This window comes from Astyanax mexicanus, chromosome 2 (genome assembly GCF_023375975.1).
Source record: "Astyanax mexicanus isolate ESR-SI-001 chromosome 2, AstMex3_surface, whole genome shotgun sequence".
Classification (NCBI taxonomy): Eukaryota; Metazoa; Chordata; class Actinopteri; order Characiformes; family Acestrorhamphidae; genus Astyanax; species Astyanax mexicanus.
This window is the reverse complement of record NC_064409.1, coordinates 30680776-30700220: the sequence shown is the minus strand read 5'-3', so window position 1 is coordinate 30700220 and position 19445 is coordinate 30680776. Positions and strand designations below refer to the sequence as shown.

Below are 19445 nucleotides of genomic sequence, written 5' to 3'. Positions count from 1 at the left end.
AGTAGGTGTGCTGGGTTAGTGCTGGAGATAAAACTAGATCTTTTAAAAGCTGTGTTTTTGCATCCACAGCTCTGTTCAAACAATTGTTTAACCATTCAGATGTTTTCTGACCTGATTTCTAGAACAATATTTTAAATGTAAAATATTTAAAGTCACATACCTACAATAATAATAAACATTAAATCATATATAAATATAAATATATTTCACACTCAAACATTAACAATATTACACAACTGGTTAATAAATGTTTATTTTTTTTATGAATGTATAGTTAATAATTCAAGGGAACTGATGAAAAATAATTTACATTTACATCCTTACCTAGTCGACTGACACAAGTCTAAAACTAAAAATTGATTCAGATGATGAAATTACGACGAAACCTAAACGCCATTTTTGTCACAAGACTATGACTAATTTTGTTGTCAAAATTAACACTACCATCAACATTACCCACTTACTATTTTTACCAGCCCAGCCTTCTAGTGTAGCAGGCTAAAACCGGTGTTCTGTCGAATTTTCCTACCCATCGATACATGCTTCCCAAAGGTACTGCGCATGCGCCGACCTACACAATTTAATTATTTCTCGTGTTTTATGTATAATTAATCTGGTTATGGGGCGTTTATGTGCATTAAACAACCTGGACGCACTGTCATTGCACAAAAGTGTAAATGGAAACTAAAAATTACACATATTATCATAGATAAATACAAAAGCAGTTTGTAATGAGCTATATTTACTATAACTTTGCCATGGTACAATGAATTATGCAATCCAAATCTAATAACGTACATCTACTGCAATATCACTGGGTACATGCCCTAAAATAGTGCTTCTTTTGTATTTTTACAGTTAAATATACATTGGGGCAGCACGGTTCGACAAGGTAGGAGAATTCGACAGAACACCGGCAATGCTGAAATGTCCTCCTAGAAAGACAACTTCAGAGGTCCTGAACATGAGGTGATGTCATTTAGTTTTACATGTACATGTTTTTGTTTGGTCATCAATAGTGTCCAAATGCCCATATCTGTACAAAATGAGGAGCAGATTATGAAAATATATGTATTTACTGAAGGTTTCATACTGATTATTTCCAACTGAAAAGTAAACAGGAGCCCAAGGCTGTTGTAGTTATCTAAATGATCAATTATCATCTGATAAATGATCTACACTGGTGCAGTAAAACTAACAGTTTAACACACTGTTGCTTTTACCCCTCCTACTGGACACATCTATTACTGCAATTTTTTAAAGATGTGGATTTCCCACGCATTACAGTTCATTAATTAAACAATAATGAAACATAAATCATCACTACAAAACGAATTCCAACAGAAATTCCACTGCAGTTTAGACTATTCACACTCCAGTGCTGCTGATCTAGAAAGATATCCAGGCTATGGGTGTAAGAAAATAGCATTATATCGAAGTATTGCAACATTTTGTTTTGTTATATTTTATCAATTTTCCTAAAAAAAAAACAAAAAATAAACAGTATTGTTTTTTAACTACTAGTTTAGATGTAGTGTTAGACAGTGGTTATTTAGTGTTGTGTTTAAGTCCTGACTGCTAAATATCAGTGTTTATACTATAACAGTTTTCTTAAAATTAACTTTAAACTTTCGCAGACCTGTAGTAATTTTGCTATGTTAAACTGTAAGCCTTGTATTGTGATATGCATCGCATTAACAGGTTCTTGTCAAAACACAGCCCTAATCCAGGCATTCAAAGCTGAAGAAAGAGACCCTTTAAAAATCCACTCATTTTTATTAAAAAAAAAAAATCAACATTTCATTTGTTACAACAGCTTATAGTAGTTATCGAATGAGCTGTACATGTCCATTTTATACAAAGTTTTACATGTAAAGTGATCGATGTACAAAAAGTAGAGTTAGTGGAATTTAATGAACTGTGACTAACCAAATGTTGGTCATCTTTGAATATATCCTTGCAAAGCACCATGGTATCAAAAATAAGACAAACGATGAACGACAAAAAAAAAAAAAAAGTGTACATTGTTAACAGGCCCCTCCCTCTCTTCCCACCATCATTCTCTGCCCAGGAGCCAAAGTGCTTAATGTTCTACCTGTCTATGCAAACTTGCTTTTTCTCCTTTTATCACTGCTGCATTTCAATCACAGGATTTCATTCAGACCCTGCTCCTCCTCTCTAAGCAGTGAAACGTGGCCTGATGGCCTTTAGAAACAGGAACATGGAGAAAAGGCTGCTGCTGCTGCTTCAATGCAGATGAAGCGTGTAAAGTGAGGTGAAATGGCAGAGTCTGGTCACACTAGTGTTTCATACCTTTGGTAGCTCCTCAATTTTGATTTTTAAAACCACATTTTGCTACACAAAAATACAAGCAAGCTACAATGGCAGCAAAATACACATCCATTCTTTAGAGAACGTCCCCCCCTAAACACCTCCCCCCATTCACACAGATACAGACGCGCTCATACATTCACACAGTGTTTTCAGGTAAGCATGCTGTCGTACCAGTAACCAGGCCGAGGTGCTGTAAAGTGCAGTAGGAGAATGAGATGATGCTGGTTTGACCTGATGATTGCTGGCTACATGACCAGCGGCAGATAGGAAACCGTCCTAAACCTCTTACATAACGGAGAATAGATTTTTATATATAAAACAAACAAACAAAAACAAAACAACAAACAAACTGTAGGAAATCAGAGTGAGGCCGTCTAAATGTCTTACATGCTGCTTTAGATTCTGTTCAGGGGTCACAGTGAACGCAGTGAAGGCTAGGCAAAGGGAAGGCAGCAGTGTGATTGAGATTGTACTGATTTCTTTGCAAACATCCAGCAGATGATGGACGCGCACAGCCTGTAGACGTTGATTAGAAACCAAATCAGCTGACTTCTATACAGACACACAAAGCTTTTTGGACGCAAATGAGGAACACAATCGAGTGGATGTTAGTCAATCTTCAAGAGTCTAGCTTAGCCTCCTAAACTCTAAAGGACCTACGGTCAGTTTCCCAAGCAAGCATTAGGCCTAGTCACAGACTGTTTTCCTTTTTGGAAAATCTCTATTTAGAATGCCGAGTACTCCAAAAGTAGGTTTAATCCCTGTCTGAGAAACTGCCCTATAAGGCTCCATCAGCAGGTCCACACTACAACTCCACAGGTGAAGAATCACATAAATTAGGTACTAGTTCAATTTCCATGGAAGTTACTAAATAGGCTTTGAGATTAATATCTGAATGATAAGTTTACCGGTTCAGGAGATAAGCAAAAATCCCTCATATATATACACAATACATTAACACTTTGTTCTGCATTAAAGGGGAATTACAACTTTTTTACAATTTTCTGTTAACCTTTCCATTAACATTTTGCCCTAAAATAATGGTGGACTACAAGCTGGGTGTTAAGCAAAGGACAAGTTTTTTCAAACATTTCTTAAGAACAATTTTTTTTTTTCAAATTAACTGCTGTTTTAATTTCCATAGGAACATTTGTAGACACAAGCAGCTTCACTGGAGGTTTTGGAAATGAAATAAAATATTTAAATTGGCGTAAATCATGAACCCCTTTGGCACCTCTCGCTACCACAGTTAAAAAAGCAAATTTTTCTCCAATACACTTTCTCAACTAATTCCTCACAGTAACTTTGTCATAGAAGATAAAAAAAAAACTCCAAAAAACAAAAACGGTGCAAATACCCTTTAAAAATAGGTAAAGCTAAAATGGCATCAGACCCTAGGCACAATCCAGCCTAAAGTAAGTGTGTTGATTGTCCACTCATGTGCCTGTAACATTAAATGTTTGTCTGCAGTCTAATCAAAACCCCTAAACTGGCCCACAGAGGCGTAAAAAGCAGCTACAGAGCAACATTTTATAATACACCAAGAACAATCACGAATATTCACGCTGGTGCGCGTCCCTCGCCTGAGAACGGGAAAGGGCAAAATCACTGACATAAAGACAAACACCACAAATCAGACGACCACCATACTCAAAGAACAGGGCTGCAAATCTACCAGGTGCGCATCAGTACAGAACGACCCTAACAAACTCCACTGAAAACTTCAAGCAGACAAACAATCATCCTTAAAAAAGACCCTAATGTTCGGATCACATTCACAAAAGTAGTGTTGATCCCACCTTAAACATTCTGATCATATACTGAACGCTTGGCTAGAACTGCAGGTACATAAAGACTGGAGGCCTCTGATTTAAGAATCTGTAACTGGGTTTCTGGACTGGACAGTTTGAGATATCTGAACAGGGACATTCATATAGTTATGTTCTTCGGCTTTTGTTCCTCGTGGATTGTCACTGTACTTTCAGGTCATAACGGTTAATAGAAAAATACAGCAAGGCATATATTGAGAGCTAATGGCATAATGGTAAAAGTACTGCAAGGATATCACAAGAAAATAACAATGGTTTTCAGTCTTTATAGCTTATAAATATGGTATCTACACAATATGTGGTACAAAAATATTTTGACATTTTGCGCACACTAAGATTTCTAAAAAAGAGATGCAATGCGATTTGAAAAGAGTTTGTTAGAAAGTGGTCAGGCACGATAAGCTTGTCCTTGATTGTGTACTTTTGTAAAGGATGAGACAGAAAAGATATGGGGGCAGGGGAGAGAATAAGATGGTAAGAGAAGAAAGGTGGAGAGTGAAATATTGGAGAGAGGTGAGAGAGAACGATATGATGAGAGAAAAAGAGATCGAGTGTGAAAGAGAGATAGAGAGAGAGAGCGAGAGAGAGATAGATAGAGAGATGTGTTTCAGATTGTGTCCTGCACAGACTCCTGTACAGTTGCAGTCAGGCATGTTAGGAAAAGGAAGGAAACATGAAGGAAAAAAAAAAAAAAAAAAAACTTTTGGTTGATTGCTCAAGACCATAGAAACATAAGTCCACACAGAACTGGTGGTACATCACCCAAACTCCCACTAACATGGCAAACACGCTGGGAACTCTGGAGCTGCTAGAGCCAAAATGAAGTCACTGCCTCACTCTTAGGAGCATTGAGCGCTAGAGATCAATCGACAGCAGCTGCAACTTTCAGCTTCAACACAGTCTGTCCTCTTCTTATTGCTACAGTTCTGATAGCTTTTCAATCAAATCCAATATTTCCAGCGCTGTGACACACTGCCCTGCCATAAATGCAGAAATAAAAACCAAGACGAAAAACAGACACAGAGGTTTTCCCTCCTTTCAGCGCAGAGGAGAGCTCCAGGTGGTGGGTGATTAGAAGAGCTAGTGGTTCAGCTTGAAACAAAATGGCTGCACAGCAACAGAGCTGCCCAGTGTAGTACCAGTGAGAGCCATCAGGGGGTGTCATTCTCCTTCCATCTCCATCCTGTCCCTGAGCTGTGAAGCAGGATGGCGAAACTAGTGTTATTTGGCATCAGAAGTTAACCACCCGCACTCCTTTCCCACATCCTTCAGCCTCAAAAGAGAAGGTAGTTTGATTTTCGAACTCTTGGATTTAAGGCAACATATCAATGTTTGTGTGAATTTAATAAAAAAATCCTTAAAAAATGTACAAATTTCTTTTAATAATACAAAGCTCTATGGCATTACCAATAAACGCTGTATAGAAAATATATAAATATGTTTTTTTTTTTAATGTACAAGGATGTCCGCTCTGCACACAAGTATCTTTTCTTTCATCCTCCTATTATTTTTATTCTCCTATTATTTCTTTCTCTGCACAGAACAGTCTTCCAGCTCAAGCATCAGTCACTTTCTTTTTGAAGTCATTTTATGCACAATTGCTATTTACACCAACAGGGAGGATGAGCTGGGTTCTGCACATGACCAGCGAGGCTCACGATGAGTCTGTGCAGGGTGAGGGGGGTGGGGGGTACAGGTGGTGTGAGTAACTGCGCTCTGTGTAAGGAGACGGAGGGCAGCTCTCGCAGTTCTCCTCGGCTGAGAGGTACTGGCTGCGCGGGGTGGGGGGTGGAGGAAAGGGCTCAGAGTCATAGTTGAGGTCGCTGGTGTAGCCCTTTGCCGCAGTGCTGGAGACTGGTGGGGCCCGGCGTCCCGGTGTGTAATCGCTGTCGCACACATCTGTGCTGCACGGTGTGGTTGGAGGGGCGAAGTGGCGGTAGCTGTATGGCCTATAGCTGGGAAAGAGGAACAGAAGTGTTAGAATACTCCTCAAAGGCTTGTGTCGGATAGTGCAATTCACAACAAAAGGCGTTTGTCCATTTTGTTTTAATATTGAAAACAGATAAATAAATACAATTCCCATATCTGAATACCCCCAAGTAATGAGAGAGGAGAGCCTGTGTCCGGAACATGGCTGCCATCTTGATAGCCACCATATTTCACATCAAATAAATGTATATATTTAAATTTATTTTGCCATTTATTTTACCATTACATAAATAAAATTGTCTAAATATATTTTGTCATGCTTTTTAAAGAACCTGCAAATGAAACCCACAATTTATAAACATCTAATAAATATTTTTTTATTTCTTGCAGACAGAACAAGAAACACTGCAAAAAGCAGGAGGAGGGGGAGAGGGGAGAAGACAATCCACCAGTCTCATTTCTGCTGCTGGAAAAAAAAAAAGGAATTTAGAATTTTTTTCGTGTGCCCCTTGACTGCGGATATCTACCTCGCTCTTCCTCACTCTGCCTCCAGCCTATTTGTCATGTGAGGCCTACCTGCAGTGTAAAGAGCTCCCTCTGTTGCTGCATGATGGTAATGCAGTTTGTCTGCTGTTATTCCAGCAGTTTTCACAGCTCTTATGTGTTTATCATGAAAACTCATATTACATAAAAATGATAAAAAAAAAATAGTTTCTTTTTTAGGGTAGTCATACTGCTCTACCTGTATGAGCGATGTGTTGAGGGACTGTTGGACGAGTAGCCAAACTCCATTGTGTACTGAGATCTCACTGTAGCAGGAGAAGGGGGAGGGTTCAGGATCTGTGAAAGAAGCGAGGGGGGAGGAAGAAGAAAAAAAATAATAATAAATTTTGAACACATGCATTCCAACCATCCTTCTATTTCACATGGCAACATTTTAAAACTTAATGCTTCTTTATTGTCAATTAAAAGCTGCTTGGGAGTTCTGAAAGCTGTTTATCGGTTCACACCCTCCTGATTCCAGTCTCCCTCTAAAAGACCCTGAGATGTCGTAAAACAACGTATTTTAAATTACTGTGGTTGCGTAAAATGCATAACAATGGAATCAGAGGACCAGGCAGGCCATAAAAATAGGATACTAATTACTTGTATGCATGGAACCCTTTGAGAGAGGTGGGTAAGAGTACAAGATTGATGGCATATTTTCACTGTGAAAGAGATAAGAGAACACTGGACATGCAACCACACAAAGGATACACAATTACATTTTCAAACTTGGGACAGAAGCTTTTATCAAAAGCCATAATTAGAACGAAAACAAAAAAACACAAGCAGCCACTAAAAGACAGAACACATTCCCGGTCTTGGAGATCTACCACTCTACAAAATGCACATATCCCTCTAACCTCACTCACCTGATATATGGAGTTAAGGACAATACATTACATTACATGACATTAAGCAGACACTTTTGTCCAAAGCGACTTACCATGATGATGTACATAGTGTAATAGAAGACATAGAAGTTTTAACATTTTTAGATAGGGCCTAAAGTAGACCAAATGGAAATAATGGGATAGAGGAGTGAAGGAGGGGAAGAAGGAAATGAGGTTAGAAGTAGTTAGTGTGTTAGAGGTGTTAAGAGAGTAAGTGCTCGTTGAAGAGCTCTGTCTTCAGGAGTTTATTAAAGATAGCGAGGAATGCAGGCATAATGACCCTAGAGTATCACATTTTTAAATGTGGTAGATTTCCAAAACCAGCAATGATCACCCTTGCATGAATTCAGATTTCATTAGAATAGATTAACTAATAAAACAAATGTATTTATGCTTACAGGGGGAAAGTAAGTGCCCTTGGTGCTGGAGGAGCTGCTGGAGGAAGCTCCTGTTACATGGGCACGATCATAAGGAGGTCCACTGCTACCACCCATTATACTCAATGAGCCTATCACAGACTTTCCACGAGACATACCTGCAAAAACAGACAAGAGTGTACAAAGGAAATTTGATTGAGATTTGGTTTGATTCAATGTTTATTTATGTAAGAGAAAAGGCAATAGCAAAACATCAGTCTTACCCGGCAGAGAGCCAGAAAGGGAGCTGGGATGTGGCACATATCCCAGCGGCACAGAGGACGGTCCGTGCACTACAAAGTCATTGGTCATGGTCTCTCCGTCATCGGTCATCTGTGGGCACAGCACACGCTGGCACACAAAGTAGACTGCACCCACCACAAACAAGGTCATCACAACACCAACAATGGAGCCGATAGTGTTGGTGGGCTGCGGTGAAGGTTCATCAGTGGGGTCTGTAAGAGAATGAAGTCATTCATTTACAAATACTAGCAAATGAAAACGGCACACTTGAAAAATCAGCAAAGAGAGCCCAATACGCTTAAAAATGCACTTACAGCAGCCAATTTCATCAGAGTTATCGGTGCAGTCCATGTTGTGGTCACACTTTTTATGCTTGCCGATGCACTGGCCACTGTTACAGGCGAACTGGTCTGGAGGGCAATGACCTAGAGGGGAGAAGAGATACATTGCAGTTAGCAAGCTGACAAACACTACGAATACTAAAAACACACTCTAAATTACACCAGGTGTTTCTCAAAACGTTTTACAGATTCTAAAACGATAAATCTAGGTCAATGAGTAATAAGTACAGTGCCATTTTTGCAATTTAAGCACCTGAAAGGATTTTAAATTAAGCAATTCATCTTTAATTCAACTGATTTACTACAAGTATTGCATTAACTGATTAGGAATTACAGCCATTTTGTACCGTTACCATATTTTTTGGACTATAAGGTGCAATGGATTATAAGGCCCATTAAGCAACACTAGTAATGATGCCTTCATCGAATTAAGCAAGGGTGTCGCCATGTTTCCCTGAAAAAGTAAAATCTGGTAAAATAAAAAAATGACAAATTCATTCTGTCAAAAGCTCAATATCTAAACAAGATGTATCTGATTTTTAAGAATAGTGCACCAGTGACCAAACCTTAAATTACAATAGTGTATTTAAACAAACCGCATGCTTAAACTTAAATTAAATTAAAATATTTTTAATGACTGACTGGAATCCACAGGTGTCACAACACGCTGGGTCTCAAGATGTACAGTCTGCTCATTTAGGCTGAATGTTGAGTAACCAACTGCCATTTCAGAAAATTCCTTTTCTTGCAAAGGAAGAAAAAAAATCTTTTTTTAGACTTTCCCACTCACTCAGCTATATCTACATGAATATGACAAGATCCTGCACCTAGCAATTACAAATACAAGAATATTTAACACAATTCAACAAGCTTTTTGTGGCCAATTATGATGTGATGTAACAAATAAAACTTTTAGTGCAGAAAATGTAATCCTTAATGGTTCTTTAAGTAATTTAGACCATGATCAGGATGCATCAAAGATATTAAGGAAACTGAGATTAAGCACCAACAGCTCTTGTCCTCTTTGGATTGTTTGAACTGTGTTACGTCACGGTAATCTGTGTGGGTTCAAAACCTGCCCACTGCCATTCCCCTAGTCCCACTTTTCACAACCCAGTTTGCCAGGTATTGACAATGGCATGCAAACTGTGTGTTTCAGCCATGGAAATGGTCATCCCTGAGCTTTACTAAGGTAAACAGCATTTTTTACACACACTCTCGCATTTATTACTGATTGTTTCTTTAACCATTTCAGACCCTGCATCCATTTTAATGGACATCATGCATTTCTTTTCTTGTGGCACATAACACAAATGTAGACCTGTTGTCCTTCAGAATAAACCATAAACCAATCATGTTTAGGGATGGTCAGTATCAAATATAACATAAAATATTAAATCAGGCTTCCAATGCAATGGACATTACAAAAACACAAATATTTTTGCTTGCTGGATAAAATTATATAGGTTTTATGTTGCAATATAAAAGCCTTGATTTGTGTGCTTTACAGAAATTTAAAACACACAAATTTAACAGCAATTATATTTAATTTTCCATCACTAGAACATTTCTGGTCTAAAGGGGTTTATTAGTGGTCTTCTGTGGCTACATTTTATTCTAAGGTTGCCAAGTACAACTCTTTTAAAAAATATATGATAAATTCTTCATTTGGCCACTCCTAGCCTTTCTGCAAATCTCTAAGGTGCAAGTCCTAATGGTGGCTTTTCCCATCACTTGCATTTTTGGAACCTGTATTAAGACTCCAGTAAATAAGTTTTAAAGCTACTCAATATTACAGGAATAAAAAGGGAATAGGCCAGGGCCAGCCATAAAACCGAGCTGTACCTTCACACTTGTTCTCATCTGAGCGGTCCTGGCAGTTAATGTCTCCATTGCAGCGCAGCGAGATGTCCACACACTGCTTGCTGTCACACTGAAACTCCTCTTCTGAGCAAACAGGGCAGCCACGCTCATCACTTTCGTCATCACACTCGGCGAACCCATCACAGCGCCATGCCTGTGGGATGCAGACCACCTCTCCAGATGCACATGGGAACTGCACTGGTGAACAGGTGGGCGGTTCTGGGGGAGCAACAGGGTAAACAATTCAGCATTGCAATGGAATAGCAATCTAGACTGTTTCACTAACATTTCCCTGCTAAGATGTTTATTTCTTTTAATAATATTCACCATTTTCCATGCTTTCTGATAGATCTGATAATATCAACTGGTCTTTAAGCTTTTGAAGGTGAGAGATTTTGTCAACAACAAATTGTACTTTTATTAAGTTTTCAACTGACTCACTCCTTAACCTCCCTATTCCCATATACCACACTCACCCTTATCTCTCACATACTTCTCCTTTGTTTAACATAAGTTGATGGAGACACCCCAATGATTACACTCCCCACATACCCCTCCCTTAACCCTAACCCTTCCTCCCCCTGCTGTGTTCAAAACAGTTTCTACTGTATGTAAAGTCCTATTGAAATGTCTTAGATAGTTTTAGTAATTCAGTCAGAAAGTAAAAGTCAGACAAGTCAGATGGACTAGTCAGACGGACAGAGAGGGAGCAACGACCAACTAAGCTGTGATTTTCTGTCTGCACAAGAGTAAACTCAAACCAACTCTCAAGCTGTCTCCTGACTCCTGAAGGCCGAATCTCTAACAACGGCTTTAACCTAAGGAACACACCCCTTAGGAAGGCTGTTTAGCCAGCTGTTCTAAACAGTCTTTTTACTACATTAATCTATGCTGTATATGCTCTAATAATTGATAACATGTTCTACTGAGCTGCATTCACACATACAGCAGAGCACTAAAGACAGCAATAAGCACAAAACATGGAACAAGCAGATATTTATTAAAAGATACCTCCACAAGAAAGCTCATCTTGTAACAGGACCAAGTGAACAGGGCAGGAGCAGCTTGTAGTACCATCTCCCTTTACAATGCAGATATGGGAGCAGCCTCCATTGTCAGAGGTACAGGGATGTTTGTCTGGAGCACAAAATGAGAGTCACATTAACTCATTTTAAAAGAATAACGACAGGTCTGGATTTTTACCTATGAACAGTTGGTTAAATCATTTAGAGAGACAGTGACAAGTATTTGTACAAAAACATAGGCCTTAATTCTTTAAAATGTTCCAATGATTCAAAATGATCTTAAAATAGTGGCTAACCAAATATTTAGCCTTTTTGTCTAATGCTAGGCTTAATCTTTAAAGTTGGGTCCTACTGGCTTAGATTTTACGGACAAATGATGCAATCATGTTAAAAGGGGGTAGGTTAGAACTCACTGTATTCTTCCATGTCAATCTCATGAACAGCATGGATGTCTGTCAGAGCAGAGATGCGGGCTTGGATCTTTGTTCGGCCTTCACGTGTAGTCTTGTCAATCCGCTCGATCATCTGCTGCTGCCGGTCAATCCAGTACAGGTGATCTCCAAAGACTGTCAAGCCAACTGGCTGCAAGATGTTCGAGTCCTCGATCACAATTCGATTGGCCCCTGAAGGAAGAAGTGGGGCAAAAGGGCAGGATTGGTCAAAAGGGGCAAAGGGAAGGGAAAGCAACTCACTGGTGTAAGGGAAGGTGTGGAAAGCGATGAGGGACAAAAAACGATTAACCAAAAGGGAAAGAGGGATATATTTTTGCAAGTGAATAAAGCCTGAGTGAAAAGAAACAGATTTACAATGTTTTGGCAGCAGGAATCATTTGCGTAACATTCTAATGTGTTACAGCAGAGGGGAAACCATTTTTGCGTGATGAGAATAATGACTAAAATGTGTCTGAAACATGGCCAGACCTCACAAAAGTGGAAGACATACTGAATGCAGCGATTCCAGGACCTTGAATGCATGGCATGGAGAAATCAACTTAAAAACACTACCTGTTTCTTCATTAAAAACAGTAGAACATACATACTGAACTGCACCTTTAACCTACCTGCCCTGCCTTCCTGAAACTACTGCTGTTATTAATTGCTGAAGGTTTGCCATCGCCAACCCAAAACACAAATATGCCAACAGCAAACTCTGAATTTAAGCCGTTGCGGGTGATAGAGTGTTGTGTGCTGTGATAAGCCTTTAATCTAGTTGCTGTCTTGTTTTTTTTGTTGCTGTCCAACAAAATGAGGCACACTTCATGGTCACACAGCAGGCTACGTCTCGTAGCTTGCTAAAACACTCTGTTTCGGTTGGGAGAAAAATGGATCCAGAAAAAAAAAAAAAAAAAAAAAACTGTGGCCAAGTTAAGGTACAAAGAATACCTGTCAAATAAAAGGCACATCAGACGTGAATTTTCTGGCAGAAACAAAAACAAATGTAAAAGAATAGGCTTCTAACTTTTACAACCATTTTAAAAGAGAACCAGGGCTTTCCTAGTAATTTAAAATGAGCGACTGAATGAGTGACTGAATGAACGAAAGGCAAGTTTGGTAAGACACAAGCATATCAGTTATTTCTAATTCTACTTATCGCTACGTATTTTTTCTTGTTATTGGCATCATAACCACAACAGCATCAGACAGCATAAAGGGTGAAAAACCTCCCCAAACAGTCCACAAACCAGAACTTTTCGAGTTCAGCTGATAATTGAAATAAAAATCAACTTCCCTTCAATAGCACTGAAACATAAGGAACAAAGAGAGAATCAGAATCTTTGAGTCAGTGGGTGGGACCTTTAGCATTAACTATTTGATGGCCTGTTCAGAGAAATTCATAATTAATCACTGTTATATTTCTCATTAGCAAACTAAGAACTTTCTACTGTTTTTAATAAATGTGGACATTGCGGGTAATATGGCCTGTTTTTTCTTGTCTTAGATCAGAATCCCTTTTTTCCAGTGTCCAGCAGTGAACATGACCACACTCTGGAGGGCTCATGCATTTACTACTTTAATACCCTGACCACAAAACAAATTCCACTGGTGCCAAAGGCCAGGATGAGCATGACGGCTTGTTGTTAACACTCAGTGTTTGTGAGTGCTTTGAAGCCCCCCCTGCTGGAGATCCAGGTCCCATCACTGTAGCCCTGGTCCAGCTGGTGCTATGTGCGTGCAGAGGGTATGGGGGTGTGCTGGGAATGTGCTGAGCACAAGGCAGTTGGCCAAGCACTCCATCAAAAGGAACCCGCACATTTAGAAAAAAAACAAACCTGGGGCAGTATTCACAAAAGTACTAACAAATACAACTGTAAATAAAGAGAAGATAGAAAATAAATTTTGTGCAACTGAATTGAATTAAAAACAAATAGCAATACTCAATATTATTTTGACCTTTTATCCTCTAGAACAGTGTTTGTTAAAAAAAAAAATTACAGAACATCTTTTAAAAATGCATCTTGTGCTGTCTGCAGTGCAGCTTCAAGACTTTGGTAAAGCTGAGGGGACTGGGCAATGAGAGCAAACACAAAATTTCCCTTCTCTGTGCGACCCACATGATGTATGTGCTCATAAAAAAGGTGACGGCATGTTGTGGTCAAGTTCAACACTTCAGACACATAATTATAAAGTGGAGAATTATTTAGTTACTAATACTTAAAGGCCGATATAAATGTGTCATCATGAAGAAACAAACATGACTTCAGAAGCACTGCTTGACCTCCTTTACAAGAGTATCTTAAAAACAGCCATTCTTTACTCCCACTATTTAAGTATGCTTTGCAGTAGGATATTAAAACACGTTGTAATATAGACACATTCAATTCTTAAGTTCTATTTAAATTATATGAATAAGTATAATCAATTAAAATAAATTTACTGTTTAAAAATTCAGTAGCCCAAACCAAATACAGCCATCCAGTTACACGACTCACATGTCACACATTTGTTAATGCGATGTTTTATAATGTTTGTAAGAAAATCCACAAATAACTTTGTGCACTTACCAGATAGGTCACTGCTCTCAATGCGCCGTAGGTCCATGTCCACCCAGAACAGCTTTCCCAGCTCGTTATCAATAGCCAGGGAAACAGGTTTGCTCAGGCCAGTGAAGAAAAGCACCTCCCGCTCAGTGCCATCCAGAGCTGCCCGCTCGATCTTAGGAGATCGTTCCTGCAGGTTGGTGAAGTACATGTACCTGTACAGATAGCACCAGCGTCAAACTCAAACAAAACAGAAAAAATAAACAGTCTAACTTGTTCAACTTCGTATGTATTAAGAGCAACTGTTAAACAGTCCTGTTTTTTTATAGTTAAAAACCTTTGCTTTAATAACTCACTATGTTAACAATGCTTTCCTCTGTTGTGTTTTCAGGCTTATGTCTACTTTTACCACCTTAAATAACATGTAAATCTGACATATTATGCAAGACAAATCCAGCAGGTAACAGTCTTTACTGCACCAAAGAAACCACAATATGAACTTAAAGATACATTATAAAAAAAAACTGCAACTTGTGTAACGTCCAAGCAGGGGAGAGACAAAGATATAAATGATCTTCCAGTACTAAATAAAGCCAAACGACCCAGCGATTGAACACGTAACATCCTCATTGGACATGTGCCTGAAAACAAAGCTAAAGTCATTGTTCTTCGTCCAACAGCAGAAAAGGAGTGAAGGGCAAGTTGGATTGTGAGAACTCTGAAAGCTACTCACCCTCTCTCTGGGTTGACCACGATTGCTCTGGGTTTGTCGTGCTCACCGCGAAGGACCACTCCCACACGCGTGCCATTAATGCGGGTAACATTAATGACGTTGGTGACCTCGCTGGTCCAGTAGATGAAACGACTGTAGATGTCAATACTCAGGTCGAATGGCTGCAGACCCAAGTTGTGGCCTCCCACTGAATTAGACACCACAGTCATACTCTGTGGGAAAAGAAAGGCCAGGCTATTACTATAAGCAGAATACAGGTTTGAAAGCTGATTTGAGTTTAATTAGATTCATTCTGCCTCAAGAAATAAGACCATATCCCAGAACAGGATAACATAGGACACTTTGTAATAAGGAGGATCCTTCAGGTATTTGACAGGTAATGATATCTGAATTATGTGAATTTGTGCTAGAAACAGATCTAAGCTGTAGGGGTGGGCGAAATGGCCCTAAAATAATATCATGATATTTCATGGTATTATCGCGATAATGATACTCTTAGCGATATGATAAAAAAAATAAAAAATACACTACTCCAACAAAACAAAACTTATATTTTATTATTGTATACAATATGATATGGCACACCTCTAACTGAGATTTTAAATATATAAAATACAAGAATTTTGCAGATTTGTAACATAAGTCAATGATTCAGAATGTCATGATACTAATAATAATGCACTCCAAATATCTGCATATACCCAGAATTAAAGAAAAAAAAAAAGATACTGGACAGATATAATCTGTCTCTAGTAGATATTTAATAGGAAATGAGAACAGTGCAGATTTTTCTTTTGCTTAAACCAGCAAAAAAGTAGTACCCTGATGTGATAACTAGGGGTGGGTGATATGGCACGATATTTCAGGGTATAATATCGTTCACGATATTCAAAAATGTTGGCGATATCGTCACGTACGATACGATATGGCACACCCCTACTGAGCTGAACCTGTATTTTACCTGATTGCCATTCTCCTGGGCACGACGAATGACATTTTGCTTGGAGTCAATCCAGTAGAGCTGCTTGTCAAGTGGATCATAGTCAATGGCACGGACATTACGCAGGCTGTGAATTGGCAAGATGATGTCCGGGCTCTGTTGTTCATCCATCACCATGCGGTTAATAGCAGTCTTCTGACTAAACAGCAGAAAGGAGGTGGGTGCTGAGAGAGAAAGAAGAAAGTGTTGGTCAGAAAACAGTTGGTCATTTTACAATAGCATGCTGGTGGAAGATTTAATAGCACATTTTGTTGTTTTAGAAATCAGCACAAGCTGCAAATGAAGGCAACATCCTTAGTGAATGCTATCATTCCTACAGATTTAAAACACATTACATAGAAGAATGAAATCCAAGTTCATTTAACCTCTTCTTCTGGGTTTAAAAGCTGTCCACTGACCTCTGAATAAAAAAAAACGTCAACAGTAGTAACGAGAGCAATCAGTCACCATGGTGGCTATTACAATAAACACACATGGGCACACCTCCCAAACGCTGCACGCACACATGCAGTCCTAGCCGTGCCTCCTCTGGGAGAGCCTCGGCGTGATTCTGAAGTGTTTTTACAATGTCAGATACAGTGAGGGAGTCGAGGACGGCTTAAACCAGGCTTTGGTTTCCCGGTGGCTTGCCAAGTTGGCACCGGCCCGGACAACCGCGAGAGCTTTAAAAAGAAAACAGCCTACAGAGAAGCAGGCAGGCAGGCAATGGATTCTTTTCTTCTCCAGGAAAAAGGCCTGGAGCTCAGTGCTACCCTTTCAAGGGCCTCTCTTAGCCCCAGAACTACACACTCCCCCTTCCTTCATCAGCCCAAACCTAAGCGCCTCACAGACATTAGCCTCAGCTGTACAGGACAGAGAGAGCAGCGGACAGGACTTCTGTTGATGCATGCCTCATACTTTGCAATAATTTGCTATGCAACTGTTCCTTTGCAATATGTTAGGAGAAAAGGCTAAATAACTGCCAGATTGTCCTTGCAGTTATGGCTAAAATAGATCCTTTGCGAAAATCCATACACTGGAGGGCATAAAATATGGCACATATGCACTTCAAGTTCATGTGTCTAAGGAAGAGCGTGTTGTATTTGAAGCAGCAATTCTCAAACCAGTCCGCAGCCACCCATCACAGACCCAAATCTACAACAGATATATACAAATACAAAGACCAGGGGCCCTAAAATGTACACTACTGATCACGATACTCACCACTACAGGTCTTGTTGTCATTATTGAGGGAGTAGTGTGCTGGACATCCACACACATAGCTGCTAACAGGCACAGCAAGGCAGAGGTGGGAGCAGTGGCCATTGGTGGATGCACAGGCGTTCCACCCACCCTGCCGTGATGAGTGGAACACCAGGATGTCCATCACGTAGTCCAAATGGCCTTGTATGAGCGTGCGGTTCTGACCACTGGTCTTGTTGGCCCGTTCAATGCTGCGCTGGCTCCAGTCAGTCCAGTAGATGTAGTCCTGGTACTGCGTGAGGCCAAATGGGTGAGGCAGGTCATCTGCGATCACTTCACGCTCAAGACCTTTAGCATAAAGAGATAGAGTTAGTCCAGTGAGGGGAGAAAGAAAAAAAATAACAGGAAAGTAAGTGGGGGAAAATACTCCCCATCATAGGCTAGTCACAGCATAGTAAAACGATATTACTGTAATCATGTGATAAGATGAAGCGAGTAGTACAGTCATTCAGCATCACTGATTGATTAAGGTATTTTCTTCCTAGACTTCTAGTTTGTTTGTGCCAACAGCTTAAGTTTCCGGCCTTTTAAACTCCCTTTTGAAGTCCCAGGCACCCCATCCGCTATTACCCGGCAGCAAAGCAGACCCAACTAGTTAATTGAGAACATACTGACTTTATGTAAGCTAATCGCTAAATCAGGCTCATATGAACATCAGCATGCAAAAAAGAAAGAAGAACTCAACAAGAAGTATTGTGAATGACTACAATTACAATATGTGATTATAGATATTAATGACTTTTCAAAATGTCAGAATACAGTAAAACTGTACACAATGTCTGATCAGTGAAGAAAAGCCAAAGAAAAAATATTAAGTATTATAAAGTATGAATTACAAGTATTATGTAGTACGTATTCTACAAAACAACACTTCTGTTTTTTAGTTGTACCAAAATATTTAACACAAAACTGAAATAAGCTGAACTGAAAGGATTACAGTTACCAAGCATATTGGACGATTCAATGAGTGTAGTGTCCAGGTCAGTCCAGTAGAGTCGTCTTTCTGCATAATCGATGGTAAGTCCATTGGCACGGCCTACATTGGGGACCAAAGTTATGCGGCCTGTGCCATCCATGGCTGCTCTGTCAATCTTAGGCCTCCCGCCCCATTCAGTCCAATACATGAAACTACAGGTAAAAGAGGAAAAAACACTGAAAGTTGTAGTGCATGTTATGTCACACACACAAACACAAATCCACAAAGAAGGAGCCATATGTAGGGACACTTGTCCGACGCTAAACAAAACACAGCCAAAGCTGCAACTGAATTAATTCCTCAATCAGAGACTGAAGTAATGCTCTGCAGTTAGGAAGTAGACTTTAATCTATGAAACTGCCTTTTTCCAAGATTTTAAAAGGCCCTGTGTGCCATTCAATAACAAGCACAACAGTAAACTGTTAATTTCCTTTGTTACAGACAATAACGTTGCCAAATAAAAGAGTGCTAAAATGGAGCATGCCACAACATTTCAGTTTAGGATCACTTGGAATGGATATTGTACCCCAGACTGTCATTACCACAAAATGAAAGAATCAGGTTAACAAATGGACAAAATAGCTCTGTATTGCCCCCCAGACGACAAATAAATCCAAACCTGGCATTCTACGAATGTCATCATGACCACATACTTCACAGATTTGCCTCAGACAATGCAGTGATTTCATAAAAATTGCAAATGTTGATTAAATTTTCAACTTTACAAGAAAGACATGAAAATGATTTTATGAGATGCTAGGCAGTATGAAAAAACTGCACCAAGCTATTAATGGCTTTAAGTACTATAGGTCCCAGAGAATACATGAGGCATCAGTTTGTAGAAAAATGTAAACAAACTGCAACATTGCAGAAACAGAAAGTAGGAACACAAAATAAACATATTTTTATATTTGGTTTCCCTTTAGTGTGTCCGACTGTCTGGTTGACAACCTCACTTCTAATGACCCCAATCACAAGTTTGCTAATAGTAACCAGTGGGTTTATTTTAAAATAGGTAAATGCAGATATAGCCCAAGAATCAACAATGAGCTTATGTACGCTAACCTACTGTTGCTAGTGTTTGTGCAGTGTATGCTGTGC

The 19445-nt window shown here is 39.4% G+C and overlaps 2 protein-coding genes across 2 annotated transcripts in view; one reads left to right on the top strand and one right to left on the bottom strand.

Annotated features, from left to right (window-relative positions):
- Positions 1-19445, top strand: part of ada2b (adenosine deaminase 2b) — a 210196-nt gene that overhangs the window by 30300 nt on the left and 160451 nt on the right. The gene's annotated exons all lie outside the window — the stretch shown is intronic.
- lrp6 (low density lipoprotein receptor-related protein 6) overlaps positions 1757-19445 on the bottom strand; it is a 66500-nt gene continuing 48811 nt past the window's right edge. The window contains exons 11-23 of the mRNA XM_007256032.4: positions 18312-18496; positions 17330-17656; positions 16088-16290; positions 15127-15338; positions 14418-14608; positions 11830-12039; positions 11403-11528; positions 10374-10610; positions 8502-8612; positions 8169-8399; positions 7927-8063; positions 6835-6932; positions 1757-6118 (exon numbers count right to left, since the gene is read on the bottom strand). Coding sequence (XP_007256094.2) covers positions 5818-6118; positions 6835-6932; positions 7927-8063; positions 8169-8399; positions 8502-8612; positions 10374-10610; positions 11403-11528; positions 11830-12039; positions 14418-14608; positions 15127-15338; positions 16088-16290; positions 17330-17656; positions 18312-18496 — 2569 coding nt within the window. The 3' untranslated portion in view covers positions 1757-5817. The remainder of the gene's footprint in view (positions 6119-6834; positions 6933-7926; positions 8064-8168; positions 8400-8501; positions 8613-10373; positions 10611-11402; positions 11529-11829; positions 12040-14417; positions 14609-15126; positions 15339-16087; positions 16291-17329; positions 17657-18311; positions 18497-19445) is intronic.